At 39.8% G+C, this 20,614-nt stretch overlaps 2 protein-coding genes across 2 annotated transcripts; both read left to right on the forward strand.

Annotated features, from left to right (window-relative positions):
* The first annotated feature begins 1,643 nt into the window (after positions 1-1,643).
* On the forward strand, positions 1,644-9,965 carry endou2 (endonuclease, polyU-specific 2). Its single transcript, XM_012876187.3, has 7 exons — positions 1,644-2,096; positions 3,763-3,985; positions 4,270-4,399; positions 6,426-6,547; positions 9,022-9,134; positions 9,341-9,494; positions 9,588-9,965. The coding sequence occupies exons 2-7, from the start codon at positions 3,881-3,883 to the stop codon at positions 9,840-9,842; spliced, it is 879 nt and encodes a 292-aa protein (XP_012731641.2). The 5' UTR covers positions 1,644-2,096; positions 3,763-3,880; the 3' UTR covers positions 9,843-9,965.
* Positions 9,966-11,529: 1,564 nt separating this feature from the next.
* Positions 11,530-20,345, forward strand: LOC105935686 (NEDD4 family-interacting protein 1-like). The gene is made up of 7 exons (XM_012876221.3): positions 11,530-11,723; positions 13,454-13,541; positions 13,906-14,036; positions 17,372-17,459; positions 17,573-17,697; positions 17,798-17,864; positions 19,444-20,345. Exons 1-7 carry the CDS (start codon positions 11,694-11,696, stop codon positions 19,545-19,547), a joined length of 633 nt encoding a protein of 210 aa, XP_012731675.1. The 5' UTR covers positions 11,530-11,693; the 3' UTR covers positions 19,548-20,345.
* Positions 20,346-20,614: the final 269 nt, after the last annotated feature.

The following is a 20,614-nucleotide window of genomic DNA, read 5'->3' on the forward strand; positions in this document are numbered from 1 at the left end:
AATTGTCCATTAGTGCATCTGTTAATTTTATTAACACCATAACAGTAACCAGATTAATATTCTAGAAATGTAACTAACTTGATATTGTAGTCTGACAAAAACATCTGAAGTTTATCCTCCTTCCATTTATGTTACGCTCTCCTACACTTGCTTCTGGCAACACGAGTGGTTTCATTCAGCCAGGGTTCAAATTTTGAAGAGCTGCAGAGTCAAAAACGGTTTAGGAGGTTGATTAAAAGCATGATAGGAGCTCATCAGTGGCATTAGATATGGATTCAGGATGGCTTTAGCTCTGATTTGTAAAAACAAACTCACCAGCCGTGGTTAAAAACAGGACAGCATGAGATTTATCTTTGGTACAAGGAAGAGAAACTTCAAACTAGATGGCCAGACCAAACTACATCACCATGCTCCAAGTTAAAAAGGGGTAAACTGATTTAAAACAAGATCCAGTGCACAAGTTTGATAGGCAATACGGTTTAAAAAGTCATTTACCATTAGCTTATCAGGACAGCGCACATGAATACTGAAGACACCAGCTATAAGAACATGATCATAGTTTTGGATAATGTCGGTCAGCAGATCAGAAAAGTCATTCATGTATTTGGGAGGTCTGTAAACCACAGCACAAAGCACTGCGTGACAGCAATCCAGCTAGAGCACAGTTCAAAGCTGCTTGAAGACATTAGGTTACATGTGCAATGGTTCTTTAAAAAAAACAAACAAAGCAATCATCTGAGAACACGGAGAAAATCCAGTCCTTGGGATGTGAACAAGTCAAGTAAAATAAAGGATGTACTCGTCGGCGAGCTGGCAATCACCGGTCCAAACCTGCCGGAGATCGGTGCTTCTTCGTCCGCTGACGTCTGCGAGACCCGTCCGCGTTTGGCGCTTGGGTTGTGGATTCATCCAGTGGAGGTGAAGATCTGGTCAGAGCCAACCACCCGTCAGTTCAGTGAGAAGTTGCAATCTACTTTGGTGTGAAGCTGGTATGAAAACAGCATCCTTACATTCACCCACATTAAAAATGAAGGCCATGCATTTTAAGTTGTGTTACTGAAAAGTCCTACATAAATAAAACTGCCCTGTCTTGTCTAAAAGATTAGTGTTTTAGTCTATTGGGGCATTGTTTAATTTCTATTTAAAAAGCGTTTGGTCTGCAGTAGAAATTGTGAGTCTGGACCACAAACCCAGAACCCTCATACAGTGCCTTGCAATATTTTTCGATTTTGAAAGTTGTAAAAGGCTTGTTTGCAGTTTGCCACTGACCGTGCAGGCGACACAGAAACTCCTGAAAGAAGCTGCGCTCAAAGCTGAGCTTTCTGGTCTACATGCAGAAACATTATGATGCATCTTGAGATCACAAACTCCAGGAGCCCGTCCCGCATTGCTGTGTTGACCCCTTGCTGTCTTGAAATAAGTGTATCTGTCCTTGATTTGAGCAGGTAAATAAGATGATCTGCCAATGGAATAAGATTTTTACACTTGAAATAAGAACAATTCATCTCCATCTTATTGCATGTGCAGTATACCTAATTATCTTATTTTTGGGGTGAAAATACTCATTCCATTGGCAGATAATCTTATTTACCTGCTCAAATCTAGGACAAAAACACTAATTTTAAGAAAATCTTTCTCATTTTTAGATCCGTTTTTGCTGTGTAGATCAACCCCAGGTTCCTGTCGGCACCCTGTAACCTGAAATGTGACCCATATTTACCTGGTAATCCAGAGGTTATGCCGTGACAGAGAGGGGAACAATGAAGCGGCGAAGGAACAAAGAGCCCCCGTTTTAGCTGAACCCAAAAAGAGACGTCATTGTGTAATCTCTTTGGCCAGAGTTGCTGACTGTGGAGAACCCTGTAGAACGGCCCCTCTCTCCTGCCCTGTCCCCATCCCGCGACTCGTGCTCCCCTGTCCTTTACCATAGGCAGCGACTGATCGACTGGCTGGGCCTTATTATGAAAGACTCCTGCAGTCAGAAACTCAGGAATCCAGCAGCGGCAGCACCAGGCCTACACTGAGAAACTTCCACACATCAGTCAGTAGTCGAGCCTCATTGGTTCACTGAAGCAGAACCGGACCGAAGGAAGCAGGTTGGTAGATTTTGATTCGGATAATAGATTTTCGTATTTTCAATTAGGCGGACAGCGTGCGTTTAGACTCTGGAATACAGTGACAAGCTAATCAAAATGTAATGAGTGAAACTTGGATGGGGAAAAAAAACAAAATAACGAAAAATCATATTTTCTTCCTCGCTGTCGGACATTCGATAAGACTAATCATTTTTTTTCTCTCAATTTCTGTTAAATTCCCTCTTCTTTTAATTTTTTTTAAGCTCCATAACTGGAGCCAAGAATTCATTTGTCTTTTCACAAGGTTCCCACCATAGTTTGTTGGGATTTGGGCCCATTCCTCCTGGCAGAACTGATGCAAATGAATCAAGTTTGAACGTCCTCATCATTTCAGAGTTAAAATCAAAGCTTTTTGATGGCCACTCCAAAAAAAATTGGCTTTGTTTTCCTTAACCTACTTTGCAACAAAGTTGAATGGTTTGTGTTTATTAAATAATTATTCATGATATTCTTTCCTTGTGCTGCCATTTATGTTGTAAAACACACCAGTCCCTCCAGCAGGAAAATATTGGGGGGAAAAATGGCAATTCTGCAACTTAACGTACTTTGCAAGATTTCCTCTTGTCATTATGTCCAAACACCATCATTTTAGTTTCAAGAGATCTCCAGACATCCATTCATCCATCCATCCATTTTCGGACCGACTTAATCCCTCATGGGGTCGCCGGGATCTCCAGACATCTCTCCAAAAATCCACATTTTTGCACCATAAGTGCATTTGCACACTGCACTCTGTTTATTTATGTTGCTTTTGGAGTTATGGCTTCTTCCTTGCTGATTGGCCTTTCCAGCCACGTCAGGATAGGATTTGCCAGTATCTTAACAAGGTTCTTTTCTGTTCTGGGACTGATCCACACATTTCACACCCATATAGAGCTTGGACTACTCGGCACGGTTAAAAAAGAGAAGTGTAAACGGGGTAATACAGTCACCTCTGGGACACGGAGCCAGTCTCTTCCCAGAACGGTATAGTGGCTAGACATTCCTGCTTCGTGCACACTTGCTTATGATTGTTTGGCATGACGAAGGTGCCACCTTGAGGCTTCTTGAAATTGTGAGAATAAACCAGACTTGTGGAGACCCTCCTGATATGTTGCCTGATTTATTTTGGTGTTTACATGATGACACACCAGGAAGGGGCAGATCTGAGGTGTTGCCTCAAAATACATCCGTCCAGTTGACTTGAATGTTGGGGATTAACCTGTCACAAGGTTTCAAAGTCATGACATCTGCGATTTCCAAAATTGCTTGAAAGGATAGCATTTTTTTGTGCATGTAAAATCCTTAAAATACAATAACGTAAAAAGAAAATGTCCACAAAAGATATCTTCTATTATTTTGGCAAATAAAAATAAATTTGGTAATCTTAAGTGACCCAAATCAGGAAACCCTAGTCTAATTTAATTTCCCACTGGGAGATTTTGAAAATCCTTTTACATAGTAAGTGTGAATATCTAATTTTTCAGTTATATATCAAATGTTTAAGATTACCACATTTGTCAGACCATAAGGCGTATTATAAGGCCCACCATCAATTATTGAGAAAATGTAAGGATTTTAAGTGCATCTTATCATCTGAAAATTACAGTAATAATTTTTTTTTACATTATTACTTTTAAATATCCAGATTTGTTATCGTTTACTTCCGGAGTTCAGCTGAGGCGTTAAACAGTTCACCACTGCAATCAGAAGGAGGCTGAACTGTTCCTGGCAACCGTGGGACGAGGCGCACAGGGAGCGGCCGTATGATGATTGAGAGTGACAGAGAGCTGTCGGCCATGGTGCAGGAGATATGGGACAACGATGTCAACCGACTCAAACCTGGAGAAGACTACAGGATTTCTCTGCAGGTGCACTGCATTAATGGACACGCAGGAAAAAAAAAATACAAATCTGTTATTCATTTCTTACTTTTGCAGATTGTTTGATTTTTCAGAAATTATTCTTAATCTTGCATAATACATAAATACACTAAGATTAAGAATAAACATTAATAATGGAATCAGTCCCTCACACTTGTGTCGGTCTTATACCTGTACATTAGTAAAAAGCATTAGTATGGCACATTTTTAATTTTTTTTTGTAGTAAAACAAAAAAAGTAGGATTATTTAGATTTTTTTCACTCTGCTGCAGGGCAAAGCTGGGGACAGCATGGGCGGCAATGACGACAACGAGAACAACGACAATGACAGCAGTGAAAGAGGAGGACTTCCTCTGTTCACGTTCGTCAATGAGACTATTTTCAAAAAGGAGACTTTTTCAGGTCAGTGCTCAGGGTGGAATTTCACTGTGACTGCTTTTATGTCTGCAATCTTTCCCTTGCGGACATAAAAGCCTCGTCAGAGTTCTTTCATGTTTTGTCTCGTTACAAAAAAACTTTCAATATTTTTGTGAAACATTCTGTTTAGAAGCACAAATCTGGAAAATCTGGTGTGCATTTCTTGTCCCTCCCCTTTGTAGAACCACCTTTCGCTGTAAACAGTTACTAATCTTACGGGTAAGTCTCTACCAGCTTTGTACACCTGGAGAATGAAAACTTTTTCCGTTCCCTGACAACATTTACAAATGGCAATCATATAAGAACGGCTGAAAAATGGACTCCAGGTGTAGGTGCCTCACGTTAGCTGTCTATGTAGGTTTGGACCAGGAAAGTTGCTGGTAATATGTGGACTCCATATGGGTCCTATATGTGCTGCCTAATTTAAATGCATCTATTAATAACTGTATGAGACCTACATAAGGTGTTCAATTTGTTTTTCTTTTATGTTTTTTTTATTTTTTTTTCTCAACCCATGTTGACATGAGACCTATTGTGAGCTCAGGCCCGCTTAGAACCTTTACAGTCTGCCTGGATTTCTGCCACAAACAAGATTTTTGCATGTAAGCCAAATTTTTTTTTACCGTGAAGCCTGAGAACCTTCTTGGAACACTGCTGCACTGAGGCAAACTCTCAATGCAGCAGTAAAAGCTTTCTTCTTGCCACTTTGCTATAAAGGCCAGATTTGTGATGCTTACGCCTAATAGTTAATCTGTAAAAGGGTTCTCGCACCTGAGTCGTAGATCTCTGCAGCTCCTCCAGAGTTAGCAAGGCTGCCCCTCTGATTAATGTTTCCCTTGTCAATTTAACTTTGCAGTTGTGCCATACTCTTTCCATTTCCAGAGACGGTGCTTTAAGGGATCTCTCCAGGTCATTTTAGGTGATTCCACGGCATTCTAAGATCAGAAGGACATGTTCTGGTTGTTCCTCCAAACACTCAGAATATCCAGTAGGGTGACCGTGACACCAAGGAGGCATTATGAGCAGATGCAGTATATTTAAACGGCTAAATTACACACAGCTCGACTCTGTTTACTGGTTAAATGTCTGGGAAGGCGGGGTTTTATTTTTGGGGATCATCATTACGCTGGTTAAACACAAATGCCCCCCACATTTTCAGATCATTATTTGCAACTAAAAAAAAAACAACATATAAATAAAAAAATCTTGAAAACCAGGTATCATTCCACTTCACAATTATGTTCTACTTAGTGTCGGTCTTTAACATAAAATAACGAGTAAATTACATTAGCGTTTGTGGTTGTGGGGAAAAAGGTTAAAGGGAATGAAAACTTTTACAAGACACTTGCCGTAATCACGTCCAGCATTCCTGGCCTGTTTGCTACGACCCATCGCCTCTTCTTAAAGGGAAGCTGCACCACGTGATCTCCTTGTGACAAATAGGGGCATGTTGCATAATCACAGAGCATGAACAGTTCCGTTTGCAGAAAAATAATAATCCTCTATCCTATATGATGATATTTTCATTTTAGCGTTTTGTGTTTTGAAGAAGACAGGTGGGGCGCGCTCCGATGGCACTGGGGTAGTGGGCACGACCCGTATACAGAGGCCTCAGTCCTCGATGTGGCTGACCAGGGTTCGATTCCGGCCTCAGGTCCTTTGCCACATGTCTTCCCCCTCTGTTAAACCCCAGTCTACTGTATGAAAAATGTCAACTAGTGTCATAAAAAACCCAGAAAAAGAAAAAAGAAGAACTGAATGACGTTACAAGCGGTGATAACCTATGAATGGACGGCTCGATGGGGTCAGAACAAGGCCGATTTAATTTTGCTCGTATTATGTTTTGATGCTTGTGTAGCCCTCAGAGGATTTCTGCTTTGCTGACTTGTCTCCGACTAGGCTTTATTTGCTGTAATCTTCATGTTTGTGGGATCAGACGGCTTTAAACGTTACATAATACCCTGTTGCGCATGCTGAGCTAAAAATGAATAACCTGTATTCGATTCCGCAGCCTTCATCTCCCTTCTTGATAACTATGAAAGTGACACCGGCGAGCCAGAGATTGTAACTCCCGAGGAAGTGGCCGAGAACCACAGGTTCCTGGACGCCATTGTTCAGACTCCCACTATGAAGGTACCCGCAGCACTTCTCTTAATTTGAAATGTGACAGTGATTCTCAAAGTGTTGGGTTAAATGTTTTTGAAATGCTCCCAAAAAGAAGTAGGGTGTCAATGGCCATGCTTGCAAATTAGGGCGGCTTCAGCAAAGCCACAGCAGACGGGTTGCCTGTCACATCCACCAATCAAAAACAGGCCAAACCCCATCCTGGAAGAACTCTTAATATATAGTTCTTCCAGACAGAAGTTTATATACATTCATCGTATGTGTGTTGGGCACAGCTTGATTTCCTAGCACAAAACTAGCTTCTAACCTTTGCCCATATATTTGCAGAAACTTGGAGGTCGGGTCCATTCCCAAAAACCTTAATGTTAGTGAGCTTTTTGCGTCCCAAAACCAGTGTTGATGTGTGTGGGAAATATTTGTCCTCTTGTCCAACTTTCGACCGTCTCTTTTTTTATCTGAGGTTGAGTTTCAGAATTTGCAGATGTGTCGCCAAGTTATTGTATCGTGAGTCACATCACAAGTCTTTCCAACCAAGTCTCAATTCAAGTCCCAAGTAAAGGCGCGAAAGTCCCAAGTCGAGTCCCAAGTCAGAGCAGCCAAGTCCCGATCACTTTCTGTTTTAATGTGTTATAGCTGTTGTTTTGAAGATTACCCAGAATCTCTTAAAATTTATAACATATATATGGGTTCATTTATAACAGATAATAGTTGTTTCTAACAACTAGAATGATTCAACTTTGCCACACCTTTTAACTGTACAATATTAACAACAATATAAATGGCTTTTAGCCAGACTCATACCTGCAGTCTACTTTTAACTAGCTATGAACCTCATATGGCAAAAGTAATCAAACCATCCATCCATCCATCCATCCATCCATCCATCCATCCATCCATCCATCCATCCATTTTCTAACATGTCTAATCCCTTGTGGGGTCGCGAGGGGTGCAGGTGTCTATCTCCAGCTGTCAATGGGCGAGAGGCGGGGTAGACACTCGACAGGTTGCCAGTCTATCGCAGAGCAATAATATCAAACCACTAATATTAAGTATAAACTTAATTTACATTAAGCTTTGTACTTTTTTCTAGGAGTTTATTAACAGTATTCATCATACTTCTGACCGTAGTTACAGACCAAACAGCAGGGGGTGCTGTTGTCACATTTAGATGGCCTGTATTTTCTAGACTTAAAAAAGGAAAAGCCGGGAATTAACCGTTTTGCAGTAACAATACCAAACCCGAGAGGAAAAGTGATCAATAGTCTAGGCAGAATTGTGTCAGAGGCTTGTTAATACCCACAAACCTGCAAGATTTTAACCATAGATGGATTGTTAAAGATCCAGAAATCAAAACATTTGCACTCAGTTCTAGCATTTAAAACTTTGACACGATAAAAAATGTCAAACTGATTGCTAGTTAACTTCAGACCGAAACTGTATTTTATCTTATGAGGGTGCAGGAGAACTTTACATAAATTGCGTGCGTGCAGCATTCAATCTAAGCAACAGTAAAGCTGCTGCACATGCAGTTTCACAGTAAAACCACTGACCTGATAAAGCTGTACAGTGGTGACTCCTGCACAGATTAGCCTGCAAATGTGCCTTAAACAGCAACGCCACAGGAAGGAGGCTCATCATGAGTCAAGCAATAACCTCATTAGAGTGCAAGAATTCGCCATTACAGACAAACTGTTGCACATTATTTAAGAAGTGGTATGGGGGGGAAAGTAGAAACCCCATTCCACTTAGAAAGATCTCTGTTACCCTCGAATGACAACATCATCTCCCTTCATCGAGTTGAGGTGTTGATTAGGTTGACTGAAAATGTTGGGACAGTCCCCTTCATTGTTTCGGTTAGTTTGGATGCGTTCCTTAAACAAACGGTGCCTTACAGTCGTGTTTATGCCCCTTGAACTGTTTCGCGTTAGACCAACACGAAGCAGTGCATAGCTGTGAACTGTAAAGAAACTTCAAGAGATTTTATAAATAGAAAATCTGAGAAATGTGGTGTATATTTGTATTTACTGCTAAATGAAATCAACCGCAGCCAGACGCCTTCACAATTAGTATATAGAGTCCATCTGGGGTTTAATCTAAATACCGTTATTCTTTGAATGCCTTTGGTGTCTGTCAGAGAACATAAGTACCGGTAAATAAAAATGGACTCCACACTTTTTTTTTTATTTTTTTTTTATTTTACCTTTCACTTTAATATTATGCACTATATTGTGTTAGTCTATTACAAAAAAATGGCAATTAAATACTTTAGAGTTTGTGGGTGTTATGTGGCAGGACAAGCGATTTCCCACAGCACTGTTCTGATCTGATTTTATTGCACAGGACTGCAGTGAGAAATACGTACCTTGTTTTTATCCTGACAAGCTCTTTAAATCCAGTTTACATCGACGTCATCAATCAGTACGGGCCACTGTGATGGCAACGTGACGGGACGCTGAAGAGAAGCCTGTTTTTACTGCTTTCAGATAGCGCATAAATACCTGGTGGAGAAGCAGCTCTCTCCTCAAGACGAGACAGAATTCAAGGAGCAGCTCTACAGGATCTGGTTTGAACTCTACGCAAGGAGAGGATCCAGCAGGTGGGTGGTCGCTGCCACAGCATCAGAATATAACCCCGCGAAAGGAATCTAACAGCACGACGGAAAGCAGCTCACACAGAAAAATGTTTCTCATGTTTTTTTCTTTCTTTATTTCTGTTTAACAGAAAAAAATATATACCTTGAATCATAATGGTTAGATGTAGGTAAACAAATCGCTGGTCCAAGGCTATTGTCTCTGCCTACAGGCCAGACTCTTCAGGGTTTGAACACGTGTTTGTTGGTGAGACAAGAGGACGCCGGACTGTCATCGGTTTTCACAACTGGATCCAGCTCTACTTGCAAGAAAAGCTGGGTCACATTGATTACAAAGGCTACAGCGTCACGGCACATTCTCCCCAGGTACAGCTCCTGCATTTATCTATTTACGTTTGTACCCATTGCTCGCTCAATCCCACTGGTCCTCCTCTTTTTTTTTTGTCCCGTTCTACGCAGCCCGACGAGAACAAGCACATCCTGGCATTACAGTTCAGCTGGAAGGACGGCATAAAGCCCAAGGGCAGCATCTTCATCGGCGTCAGTCCCGAGTTCGAGTTCGCCCTGTACACTCTCTGTTTCCTCACCTCGCCCAACGAGCGCGTCAAAGTGCAGTTCAGTTTCTACGACGTGGAGATTGTCTGTCACCACTACAACCAAAAGCACATAGGGACCACCTACCCTGTGCTACTTAGGTACAGGAAGCCACAGTAAGACTTGACTTGAAATCAGTCGGAGATATAGACCCTCCAAAAAACCTGAGCTTAGGAACTGTCGCGGGTACCGTTGCTGTCTTTTTGTTTTACACAAAGATACAATAAAAACTTTTAAGACCCATTTGCGTTTGTTTTGCGTTTTGTTTCTATGCCTAGAATAATGTTCAGTGCCTTGCAAAACTATTTGTACTGCTAGAGCTTGCTTTTAGACTTTGTTATCGCCAACCTCAATGTATTTAACCGGGATTTTATGTCACAGACCACAAAACACAAAGCTGTGTGTGATTGTCTAGTGAAATGAAAGTGATGCAAAAGGAAAATAGAAAAGCAAGGCAACCATGTGTATCCAGTCTTTACTCTGAGTCAATCAATCTAATAACTGTAAGAGTATTATGAAACTCCTAACCTACAAAGACATGACCAATCACTTAAATAGACAGGCTGGCCAAGGACAGCATTCATCAGAGAAGCAGCCAAGAATCCCATGAAAACTCTGGAGGACCTCCAAAGATCCGCAGGCTTTAAGTTAGGCTCTCCAAAACTTGGGCCCTTATTGAAACGTAGCAAGAAGCCACTGTTGAAAGAAAACCATGACGAGTCCAATTTGAAGTTTGTGACAAACTTTGTAAGGGATGTAGCAAACATGTAGTTGAAGGTGCTCTAATCAGATGAGATCAGAACTCCACTTTTTTTTGTTTTGTTTGCATGCAAAACTCAATCCACAGCATCATGCTGTGGGGATGCTTTTCTTTAGCAGGGACAGCAAAGCAAGCAAGTGTTTATGCAGTGGAGTCCTGAAAGTAATGTTGGAGTTAAAAAAACAACAACAATTCTAGACATACAGCCAGACGTACAATGGAGTGGTTTAGATCAAAGCATGTAAAAATGGCCTAGTTAAATAGACATTTAACTAAATAGACATTTAAGAAGACACTAGCATAATGATATTTCATTATGCTGTATTCAAGAGTCAAGAGGATTTTATTTGTCACCACGGTGAAATTTCTCTTTGGCCACTTCGGTTCATCTCCGATCTTGTATGTATTGTATATTAAAAAAAGCAAAAATGAAAACAGTTGTGAAAAAAAAGAAGACTTTAGAGTTGCTGTTCACAGACGATCTCTATTCAATCTTAGGCAAGGGCAAAAACAGGCATTAGAATGTGAGACGTGGGAGAGATACACAAAATAAATTGCATGTGTAACTACATTGAAGCCTGATGTTACTAAATGACAAATTGTGGATAGGTTCAAGGGTTATGAACACATTTGCAACATATGTCAACGAATTCCTCTGGGCGGTTTCGATTTTATGTTATTTTAAGTTTTGGCCAGAATCTACATGTGTAACATGATGAAAATTTAACATAACAGTCGTTCCACTTTACTTCACAGGGGGCGGTAGAGAGTTTGTTGTGGCGAATGACGTCAATCATTTGACAGCCAATGGATTCGTTAAGTTTGCGGAAAAAACGGAAGTTGACGTGGTTACTTTTCAAAGTTGAAGCCTGTAAACATTTACTGGAAGTCGAAAATTAAACAAAAAGTTTGTTCAGGGGAGAATATAGATAAAATGACGCTATATAGATGTTTAGAATATGTATAAACAAATATATTTTAGACAGCATCGCTCACCAGTCTTCAACGCTAACAGGAAGTGGTATGGGTTCTGCTTAGCAGCATTGTAGCTTTATGGCATTATCAGCTTCCTCTTAACCGACGAGAAGCAGTTTTCCATTTTGTGGACTGTCGAATGTTTTAGTTTACACTGTTATATAATTTTGTCTTCGCTAGGGGTTGTTGGTGGCGTATTCTTCGTTAGTCGTAGATAACCTAGCATTTGGAGCGGAATGGCGGACTCGAGCGCCAGGTACCAGCAGGTATGTGACAACACGGTAGCTACTTAACCGCCGCCGTTAGCTGCTCGCCGTTAGCCACCCAAGTAGGCGTGTGTGTGTCTTATGTCGTTTGCTTAAACACGGACTAGAAAGATGGATACCAGTCTCAGTAAAAGCTTCGAGTCTATTGTGTTGGGAAGTGTATATACCCTTGTCATCGACAGGATTGTGTTCATACGAGGCTAACGTAAACATACCAGCTAAGACGCTAACCTTTCCCTCTGATTCGGCACAGATTAAAGACTTTTCCAACAATTTCTAAACGATCTAAGCCGACTTTGACTAGTTGTATTTTTAGTATTTAAAGTATTTAAGGAATTCTAATCAAGCTAAAAAATAAAAAAAAGTCTCGATTTACGATTTAATTCCCATTTGGCTTTAAGGCCACCTGACATAGGGCCTTGAAAGTGCTGTTTTGAAACAAATAAACATAGACTGCATTATTCTATCCTGATTAGAAGTGCCTTGAAGCACTGTTTATCGTTTGTGAAATCCTCTTTCATAGATAAAGCGATGCTTAATAGGGCTTAGGTTAAAAACTGCAACTTGTCCAATGTGGATTGAATTAGTCCTCTTTGGAGATTCCTAAAAGCCCTGTTATTTTCAGTTGTGAAGAATTCATTCAGCTTTTAACCAGATGTGAAATTCTCATAAAATGATGAGCCCGAGCAAACACTGCCTGGTTTCATGATATCAAGCTAACACATGAAAGCACAAAACTACAATCTGACTGCTTTTATTTTAAGCTGAAAGCAAAGTTGTTCCTACCGCTGCTAAAATGCAGTGCATATTGATTTTAACAGCTGTTACAATGTGGCATTTATGTAATTTTTCATAGATTTGATATACTTTTTAAAAATACTGTAGTTTGAACACCTCCCAGTAATGTCCGAGCACCTATTGCGCAATAGGTATATATGTTGGTGTCCTCGATGGAGACTTAAAGCAGACTCTATTTCAACATTTATTGTTTACCTTGGAATTTATCTGGGATTCACGTAGATGAACATAAGAAGAGGAGATGCAGTAGAACGGACCCCTAATGGCAATACATTTAATTTCTTTGTCTTGTCCTTACCTTTTTATTATGGGTTTAAACCCGCAGCCTGAGGTGTTCATGTTTTTATTGCACGCAGGGAGCGATTTGCTATAGTGGTTGTTTGTGGTGAAACAGTAAATGTGATTTCACCAAGACGGACCTGCATTTTTGTGTGCGTGACAGATTCATTTTCTATTTCTCATCATCACCCCTGATAAAAATCCTTTTTATAGGATGTTTTCCTAAAGCTTATTAACCCCAAAATGAATATTAGGTAACCATTTCTGCTATGTTTTATGATTTTATTTTTGCTGACGCAACAGAAATAGCTTGGACTTGTGCGTGAATGACAGGGGGAAAAAAAGCCTGATTTTGGGGTTTTATTAGAATGGTCATGCTTCTTTTCTTCCTTTTTTAAAAAAGAAAACAAAGCAAAAATAGAACAAAAATGAGAAATGAGACCCATGATGTTTTTTTTTGTTTTGTTTTGTTATTTTGTCGACCGTTTCAGGGTTTATTGTCGACTCGTAATTTCAAGTTTCACTTTGGAACTTGCCATTGTATGACTGTAATGTTTTAGCACCAGATTTGAGCTGCTTGTTGTTTTGTGTATAGGTTCCCTAAAAGAGCAGCCAGTGTGCAAACTTACATTTTCCGTCTCCCTCTCTTCCAGCTGCCCAACGAGGAGGACACAGATGAGAGTCCCCAGCCTGCAGCCGACGCTCCCCCCCCATACAGCAGCGTCTCCGTGGACAGTCCTGGTAAGAGCGTGACAGCGTCTGCATGGGACTCACTCCAGGACTTGTGTTTCTGTAAGATCAGGTTTTAACAGAGAAACACAAGGAACAACTAATATTCACATTGAGGGTTAATATGAATATGTTCTTAACTGTATCATATGCTGTGCAGCGTATTTAACCTAAAAAAATACAATGTTAGTTAAAGGTAAGGGCATAAACATGTACCCCTAGAAGTAACTATGATGATATCTTAGACTTTAGAGATGTCTTTTTGTTTTTAAGCTCCTCATGTGAACAAGTTGCCTTTTTTAAAAAAAAAAATGCTAAAATAAAACAAATAATCAGTTAAATTTCTGCGTATGAAACCGCGCCGTTTTATCTGCAGCCTACTTTGACTACAAGGAAGACGGGGATTTCCCCAAGCCTCCGTCCTACAACGTAGCGACCACGCTACCTTCCTATGATGAAGCAGAAAGAACCAAAGCTGAGACCTCTGCTCCCCTGGCAACTGGAAGAGTGAGTGGCTCACTTTTTGTTTTTCACCATCTCGTTATCAACACACACACACACACACACACACACACACACACACACACACACACACACACACACACACCCTGACTTCCACTCATCTTCAAGCCTTTCCATGGCGTCGCCCTAACCTTTACGGGTTTATACCGAACCCTCACCGGAACCTAATTAACACCATAGTGCTAAACCTAATCCCTAGCCCCAAATAAAAGTGAGAACAGACTAAAGGTCCTCACGTTACATCAAAGTCCTCGCTTTACTAGTAAAACGTGCAAAAGGTGTTCTCGCTCAGCTGCAAGTACAAGAACACACGCGTTAGGCAGAGCGTGGTGTTTTCTGAGACGCTTCCGGAGTCGCTTGCAAGGAAGGAAGTGCACAGCGGCCTACTGTGAGATTTGTTTGTGTACCTTTTTCTATCTGATTGCATCTCTGGTTTGAACAAAAGCAGTTTCATATGATTCAAGACCTTTTTTTTTTCAATACTCAACTGCAAGGAAATACAGTTTTTGGACATAAGGGGCCAAAGTAATGGCTGTTTTCAGCGCTCACAGCTTATATGTGAGCCGTGTTTCTCTACAAAAGCCCCAGTTCCACTAGCCCGGCTCCGCCCACTTTCCAGTGTTTAATTTTTTTTTTTCAGGGCCAGTCCTGGTATTTGCGGCTCTGCTGAAGAGCAGGGTCAAACCTTGTCGGAGTGAACGCCCCTCTTTTAGATGATTGGCTGCGGGGCGAGGAGGAATGAGAAGGTTTTCTCCAAGGAAGTTAAAAAAAAAATGACTGAGATAAAAGATCTATGAAGGTGTGAATATTAACTGTCACTGAAAACAGCCTGAAAGAAGGAGCGGTTTGCCTGAGGAACCTGCTGCGACACTTTCCAACACGTGTTCAAAGCAGACAGAGGTCAGACAGGCTCTGCTTTATTTTATTTTATTTTATTATTAGATGTGTGATCCAGATATTTATCCCGGTGAATTAACCCTCGACAATCTTGCACGTACAGATATAGAAAGATTATTTTCATGCTTTTATTTGTTTAATTTCTAATGCTGTATGATCATTTAGCATTTCTCATAGTTTCTTAAAGCGTTAATTGGGGGTGGGGGACGGGGGCTAAAGCGACGCCCAGGATGCGCGTCCCTCTTCCAGGCCTCTCTAGGCCGGTGGAATCACTAAAGCAGAGCGAAAGTAATCCGTGCGAGGAGGAGCCGAGTAGGGCGGGCGGAAAAGGGCGGGGCAGAGGGACTGTGGCGAAAGTTAAGTTGATAAAAATGCTGTTTTTTTTGTGTGAAGTGAAGCAGGGATTATTTGTAAAACATGTTTCTCATGTGAAGATAATAGTTTTTTTTTTTTTTTGACCAATCTGTATAATCTGATTGAATCTGACTTTGGAAAGTGCCGTGAGATGACATGTTTCATGAATCGACGCTATATAAATTGAATTCAATTGAATGTGAGGGAGCTAATATGATAATATGACCATAAATATACTTTCCAGCTCCAGCACTGGAATGATTTATTTTTGAAGAATGTCTGGACTGTCAGTTAAACACAAAGCCCAGCAGACAGTTTCACACTACCTTTAATCAGACCAAGGGTCCAGCAGCGAAACGCTAACTTCAAGCTTTCTTATTCCTGTTACAGAAAACTATTTACGTTCTTTGACCTCACACACAAGGGGGGGGGGTGAGGGAATACAAGCAAGACCTCAATCAGAATCAGAAATACTTTAATAATCCCAGAGGAAAACAAACCAGCTTTGGATTCAAACTTCTACTGTATTCAACATGATGTTGCTTTGAAACGCTCACTGTTTGTTGGCACTTTTTTTTTAAAGATGTGTACAAAAAAACAATCTTAAAATTAAACCATCCATATTGCTGTAGTTCAACCTCTTCCAGAAAAGTTTAGAAAACCCAACCTTTCATTTCAATACATTTGTTTGGTTGGGGAAAGGGAAAAAAAACCTTTGAACCTGAAACGATTTAAACGGAGCCACCGGTGGCACAATTGTTGTTACCTCTGGCCTTAACTCTTTGTACAATCCCTTATTTAGTAACAGGACAGCGCTTAAATCTTTTTCTATAAAATGACCAAACTTTGAAGTTTCCAGAGAGGTGGCGGTCAGAACGTTCCTCTTCGCACAATCTCTCTATCTCCCAGAGTCCCGGTGTAGGTTAAACCACGCCGGTGTCAATTTGGACATATATTTTAGACTGTTATTCTGGCAAAAACACAAAAACAACAACAACTAGGAACCCGTTCGTTTTCTGGCAGAATCCATCACGTTTTTATTCAAGATGTCCCGGTATTTCAAAGAGTTCGCGGTGCCCTTCAGTCTAACAAGCTTCCTGGGGCCTTTGGAAGAGAAACAAGCCCGGAGCATCACAGATACGTCGCCGTACTTAGTATTGTGCTTAAGATGCTTTTTCAATTTGTCTTTCTTTTGTTTTCCGTGAAACAAACCTGAAGATTTTCCTTTTTCTACTTTAAAAAAGCTTAATGTTTGTCTTTTCTGGCTAAAGCAGACGGTTCCAGGTAAACTGCCATTAGATTTTGTCCTTCTCCACAACGTAGGGCAAAACAGACCCTTTTTCTCCCATCACTTCCAAGGCGCTCAGTCTGGCTTCATATAAAAATGCCAAACCAAAAACATATAAAAACACAATGAAAAAACAAAATAAGTATTAAAAAAAACTGACCATAAATATAATTTTACTTTAACTCCAAAGCTATTGTACGTTAAAAGCAGTTACAAACATTTCTGACAGCACATATTACCAATTAGAGCTGGGCCGTTATCGTATTGTTTTATTGCTATCGTGAAATATTTCTTATGATAAGAATTTAGAGCTATCTAAACAACAATAAATTCCAGCTAGACGGGATAAACCCCAAAACTGTCAATATTGTTAGGATTTGTTGGTTTATTGAGAGCTTCAGTCAATTCAAAACTATAATTAAATGCAGTTACTCTGTGCAGTTAGGTAGAAAAAAAATCACACTTCTTTACGTAACCAGTGTTATGATGAAACATCTTTAGAATTTTGTTTTAGTGTTAATTTTTTTAATGCGTTGTTTTTTTTTTAAAGACATTATTTGTTTTTATTGGACTGTAATTCACCTGCAGTCACAGCCACAGAGTCACCTGAAAAAAAAAAAATCACCACTTTTATCGTTTATCACCACATTATCAGGAGAAAACCACCCCCACACTACAATGCTGCCGCCGCCGTGCTTCACAGCTCTGCTAAGGTCAAGCTTTGCTAAGACATCTTTTCAGCCATTAAAGTGTTTGTCTTTATGATTTATTCTGTTGGCAGGATGAAGACTTTGTCATCAGAGAGGATTTCGATGACGCCGATCAACTGAGGATAGGAAACGACGGCATCTTCATGCTCACGTTCTTCAGTCAGTTTTCTCCGAACGACCGTAACAGTTTTTTTTTTTTTTTTTACGCTGTGTATTTGGGACAGGCACGCCTAAACCCTGCCATCTTTTGTCTCCACCTCTCCCTTTTCCAGTGGCCTTCCTCTTCAACTGGATCGGCTTCTTCCTGTCTTTCTGTCTGACCACTTCGGCGGCCGGACGCTACGGGGCCATCTCCGGCTTCGGGCTCTCCCTCATCAAATGGATCCTCATCGTCCGGGTACGAGGGACCCAACCCCTCGCCTCCAATCAAACGCGGCTTTTTATTTACAGAGTGTTTATTCTAACCGGCTATTTGTGTCTGTGTGTTGGCTTTGTAGTTCTCCACGTACTTCCCGGGTTACTTTGATGGACAGTACTGGCTGTGGTGGGTGTTCCTGGTGTCTGGTGAGTAGCGAGCCTCTGCATTTCGGTGAATCGCTCACTTTGACTTGATTGTGTGACGCAGATATAAGCTCTCACGGTGTCAGAATCCTGGGAAGAAAGTGTTTGTGGTTTGTCGAAGTGTTCTTGGTTTTAGAAATAAAAAAAAAACATAATTTTTATGAATAATCTTGACATTTCTTTAATATTACTCCTTCTTTTTAATCATAAAGAGGTTTTGTTTTACGTCCATGAATCCCTGACTGCACATAAAGGTTTTGGTGAAGCTGCATTTAAATTCAGGCTCTGCAGCAACACAATTAGTGGCACCCAGGGCTGATATTAACTTTTATCTATCTGCTAACTTTCCCAATAGTTTGCTAAAAAGCATCACCAACTTTTATTCAAGCGTTACCACACAAATAAAAAAAATTTGTATGCCTAAATAAAATGGCTTAAGGTCCAAAATATAGGTATTAAGCACCAAATTCTGCGTGACTAAAATAAATATTTAAAGTCCATGTCTTCAAAAAAATCCCTGAATTAGGGCTTGGGCGATAAATTGATTTAATCGATTAATTAGAATTTTTTTTTAAGATTTAATTTTTGAAAAATCTTGGATTTTATTTTCTCGTTGGGCTTCCATGAAGAGAATAACAGCAATGCTGAATATATGTTTAGGAAAATATATTGTCGAAATGTTGGAAAGAGGGAAATTGCTTTTTTTAACCATAATACGAGACACCTTAATTTATCCATTTATTTATTTTTTTAAAGTTAGTTTGAAGTTACACAAGTGCGGTGAAGCCTGTTCTCAGCTCATCGTGTAAAACCACCAGCAGCAAACGTTTTGTTATATGATATTGTTATATATTTACACAAGGCCGCCATCTTGTTTTACAAGCCTGTTTCCCAGCTTGTAATTAGCCGCACTTTGGATTCAGACCAACTCCCAGACGAAATGCTTGACACGAAAGCAAGTTTTTAAAATAATTTCTTTAATTTCTTTTTGTGAAACGAAAATTAGGGAGGAAAAACCCATTAATCAACTTTAGTATAATAAAATCTGAGATTTTATGTTTAAGCCATATCGCCCAGCCCTTGCCTGAATGTTTTTGAATGTCAAATATGATGGGACTGGAATGGAAATAAAAACATGTTTCATTTCAGTGTTAAATGCGACACCAAAGAAAAACAAAGTTTTCTCTGAACTCTGCAAAATGCTATAAAAAAAATAGGAGTGGAGGCTGTCACACTTTCATGTTAAAGTTCGTAGACCTTAAAACATATATTAGTTTCTTTTACTTTGAAACAATAATTTGGTACATCTTATTTTGTCACAATTATTACTTGATATAGGATTTTTCCCCATTGAATAAATGTACTTTGGTAGAACTTTTCTAATTTTAGAGCGGGTTTATGCTTTTGCACTTTAAACATCTTTAGCAGTAAATAAGGTAACTGTGCACGGTAGTTCTAACATTTAGCTTTTCATTAATTTGTCATTAGAGCTACTTTCAAACATTGCGATCAGTCATTACTTTAAACTTCAAAGGGGGTTTGTTCTTCAGTTTTATGGTTCCTCATTGATTTGTCTCCTCAGGCATCTTGCTCTTCCTCCGCGGATTCATCAACTACGCCAGGATCCGCAAGATGGCCGACACTTTCTCCACTCTGCCCCGCACCCGGGTCCTATTCATCTACTGAGCCGTCAAACGACCAGTATTTGTTGTTTTTCATGTCTCTTTTAAAACCATGAAACAAACTCTTGACATTTTGCAGTCAGAAAGGGCGAGGAGTGTATTTAGATTTTTCTTTTTTCCCCCATCGAAACAAGTTGAACAGTTGAACAAGTTTTTTTTTTTTTTTTTTTTTTTTTTTTTTTTGCTATAAAACTGAGGGCACAGAATTTTCTCCAGCACTGAAGCATAAGTGCTTTCTGTAATTATGAAATTTGAAACGTCTGAATGAACGCCTTACTGTTTGGTTTATAGTTGTTCTGCCTTTTAGCCACCAGAGGGCAGTGTTGTATGCGCCGTGTATTTCTCCCAACTCGTTGCTCTTTTGTGCGGAAGAGGCCGATTGTCAGATCAGGGCTTGGTGGTTGATTTTTTTTGATTTACTCAACATGACATGATGCTTTTCTATTAAACGTGCTTCGATCTTCCTCGACCAATGCTGTTTGTCGCTAACAAAATAATAAACAATGCAGTGGATGTAAGGGGTAATGTTAACGTTTGTTTTTATTCAAATTTTTTTTATTTGTTTTTAGTTCAGCTGCTAAGAGGACCTTTAAAAAAATAAAAATAGTAGGCCAGTGGCCTCATTTTACTATAAAGATTTTTTTCCCCCATGCATTCACAAGTCATCCATATATTTTTATCTTATTTCCTGCTGAGATGTTTTAAGTTGATCACAGATAAAGCGTTTTTGGATATGTTTATACTTGTTCTCTGCATTTAGACGTGCAATGTGACCTTTTAAGCTAATAAATAATTCCCCACACCTTTTTGTATTTTTTAGATTATTATCATTTGTCTACATTTGGTTGAATTAGTTTAGTGAGATTGAAGTGTTCAGATGAGTGTTTTACTTCTAAGTAATTTGGAGACTGAGATATTTCTGTACAACTGTTTATGAAAAGAAAAGCGATCAGTGAAATTGTCTAAGGGCAATTGTAGTTCTGCTCATTGTTGAACGCTTTGGGAGAAAATCTTTTAACGATGCTTTCTATATGTAGTGAAAAGTGATTTGTTTTTACATCATTTCTATAT

The sequence above is a fragment of the Fundulus heteroclitus genome, chromosome 11, assembly GCF_011125445.2.
Source record: "Fundulus heteroclitus isolate FHET01 chromosome 11, MU-UCD_Fhet_4.1, whole genome shotgun sequence".
In the NCBI taxonomy this organism is placed as follows: Eukaryota; Metazoa; Chordata; class Actinopteri; order Cyprinodontiformes; family Fundulidae; genus Fundulus; species Fundulus heteroclitus.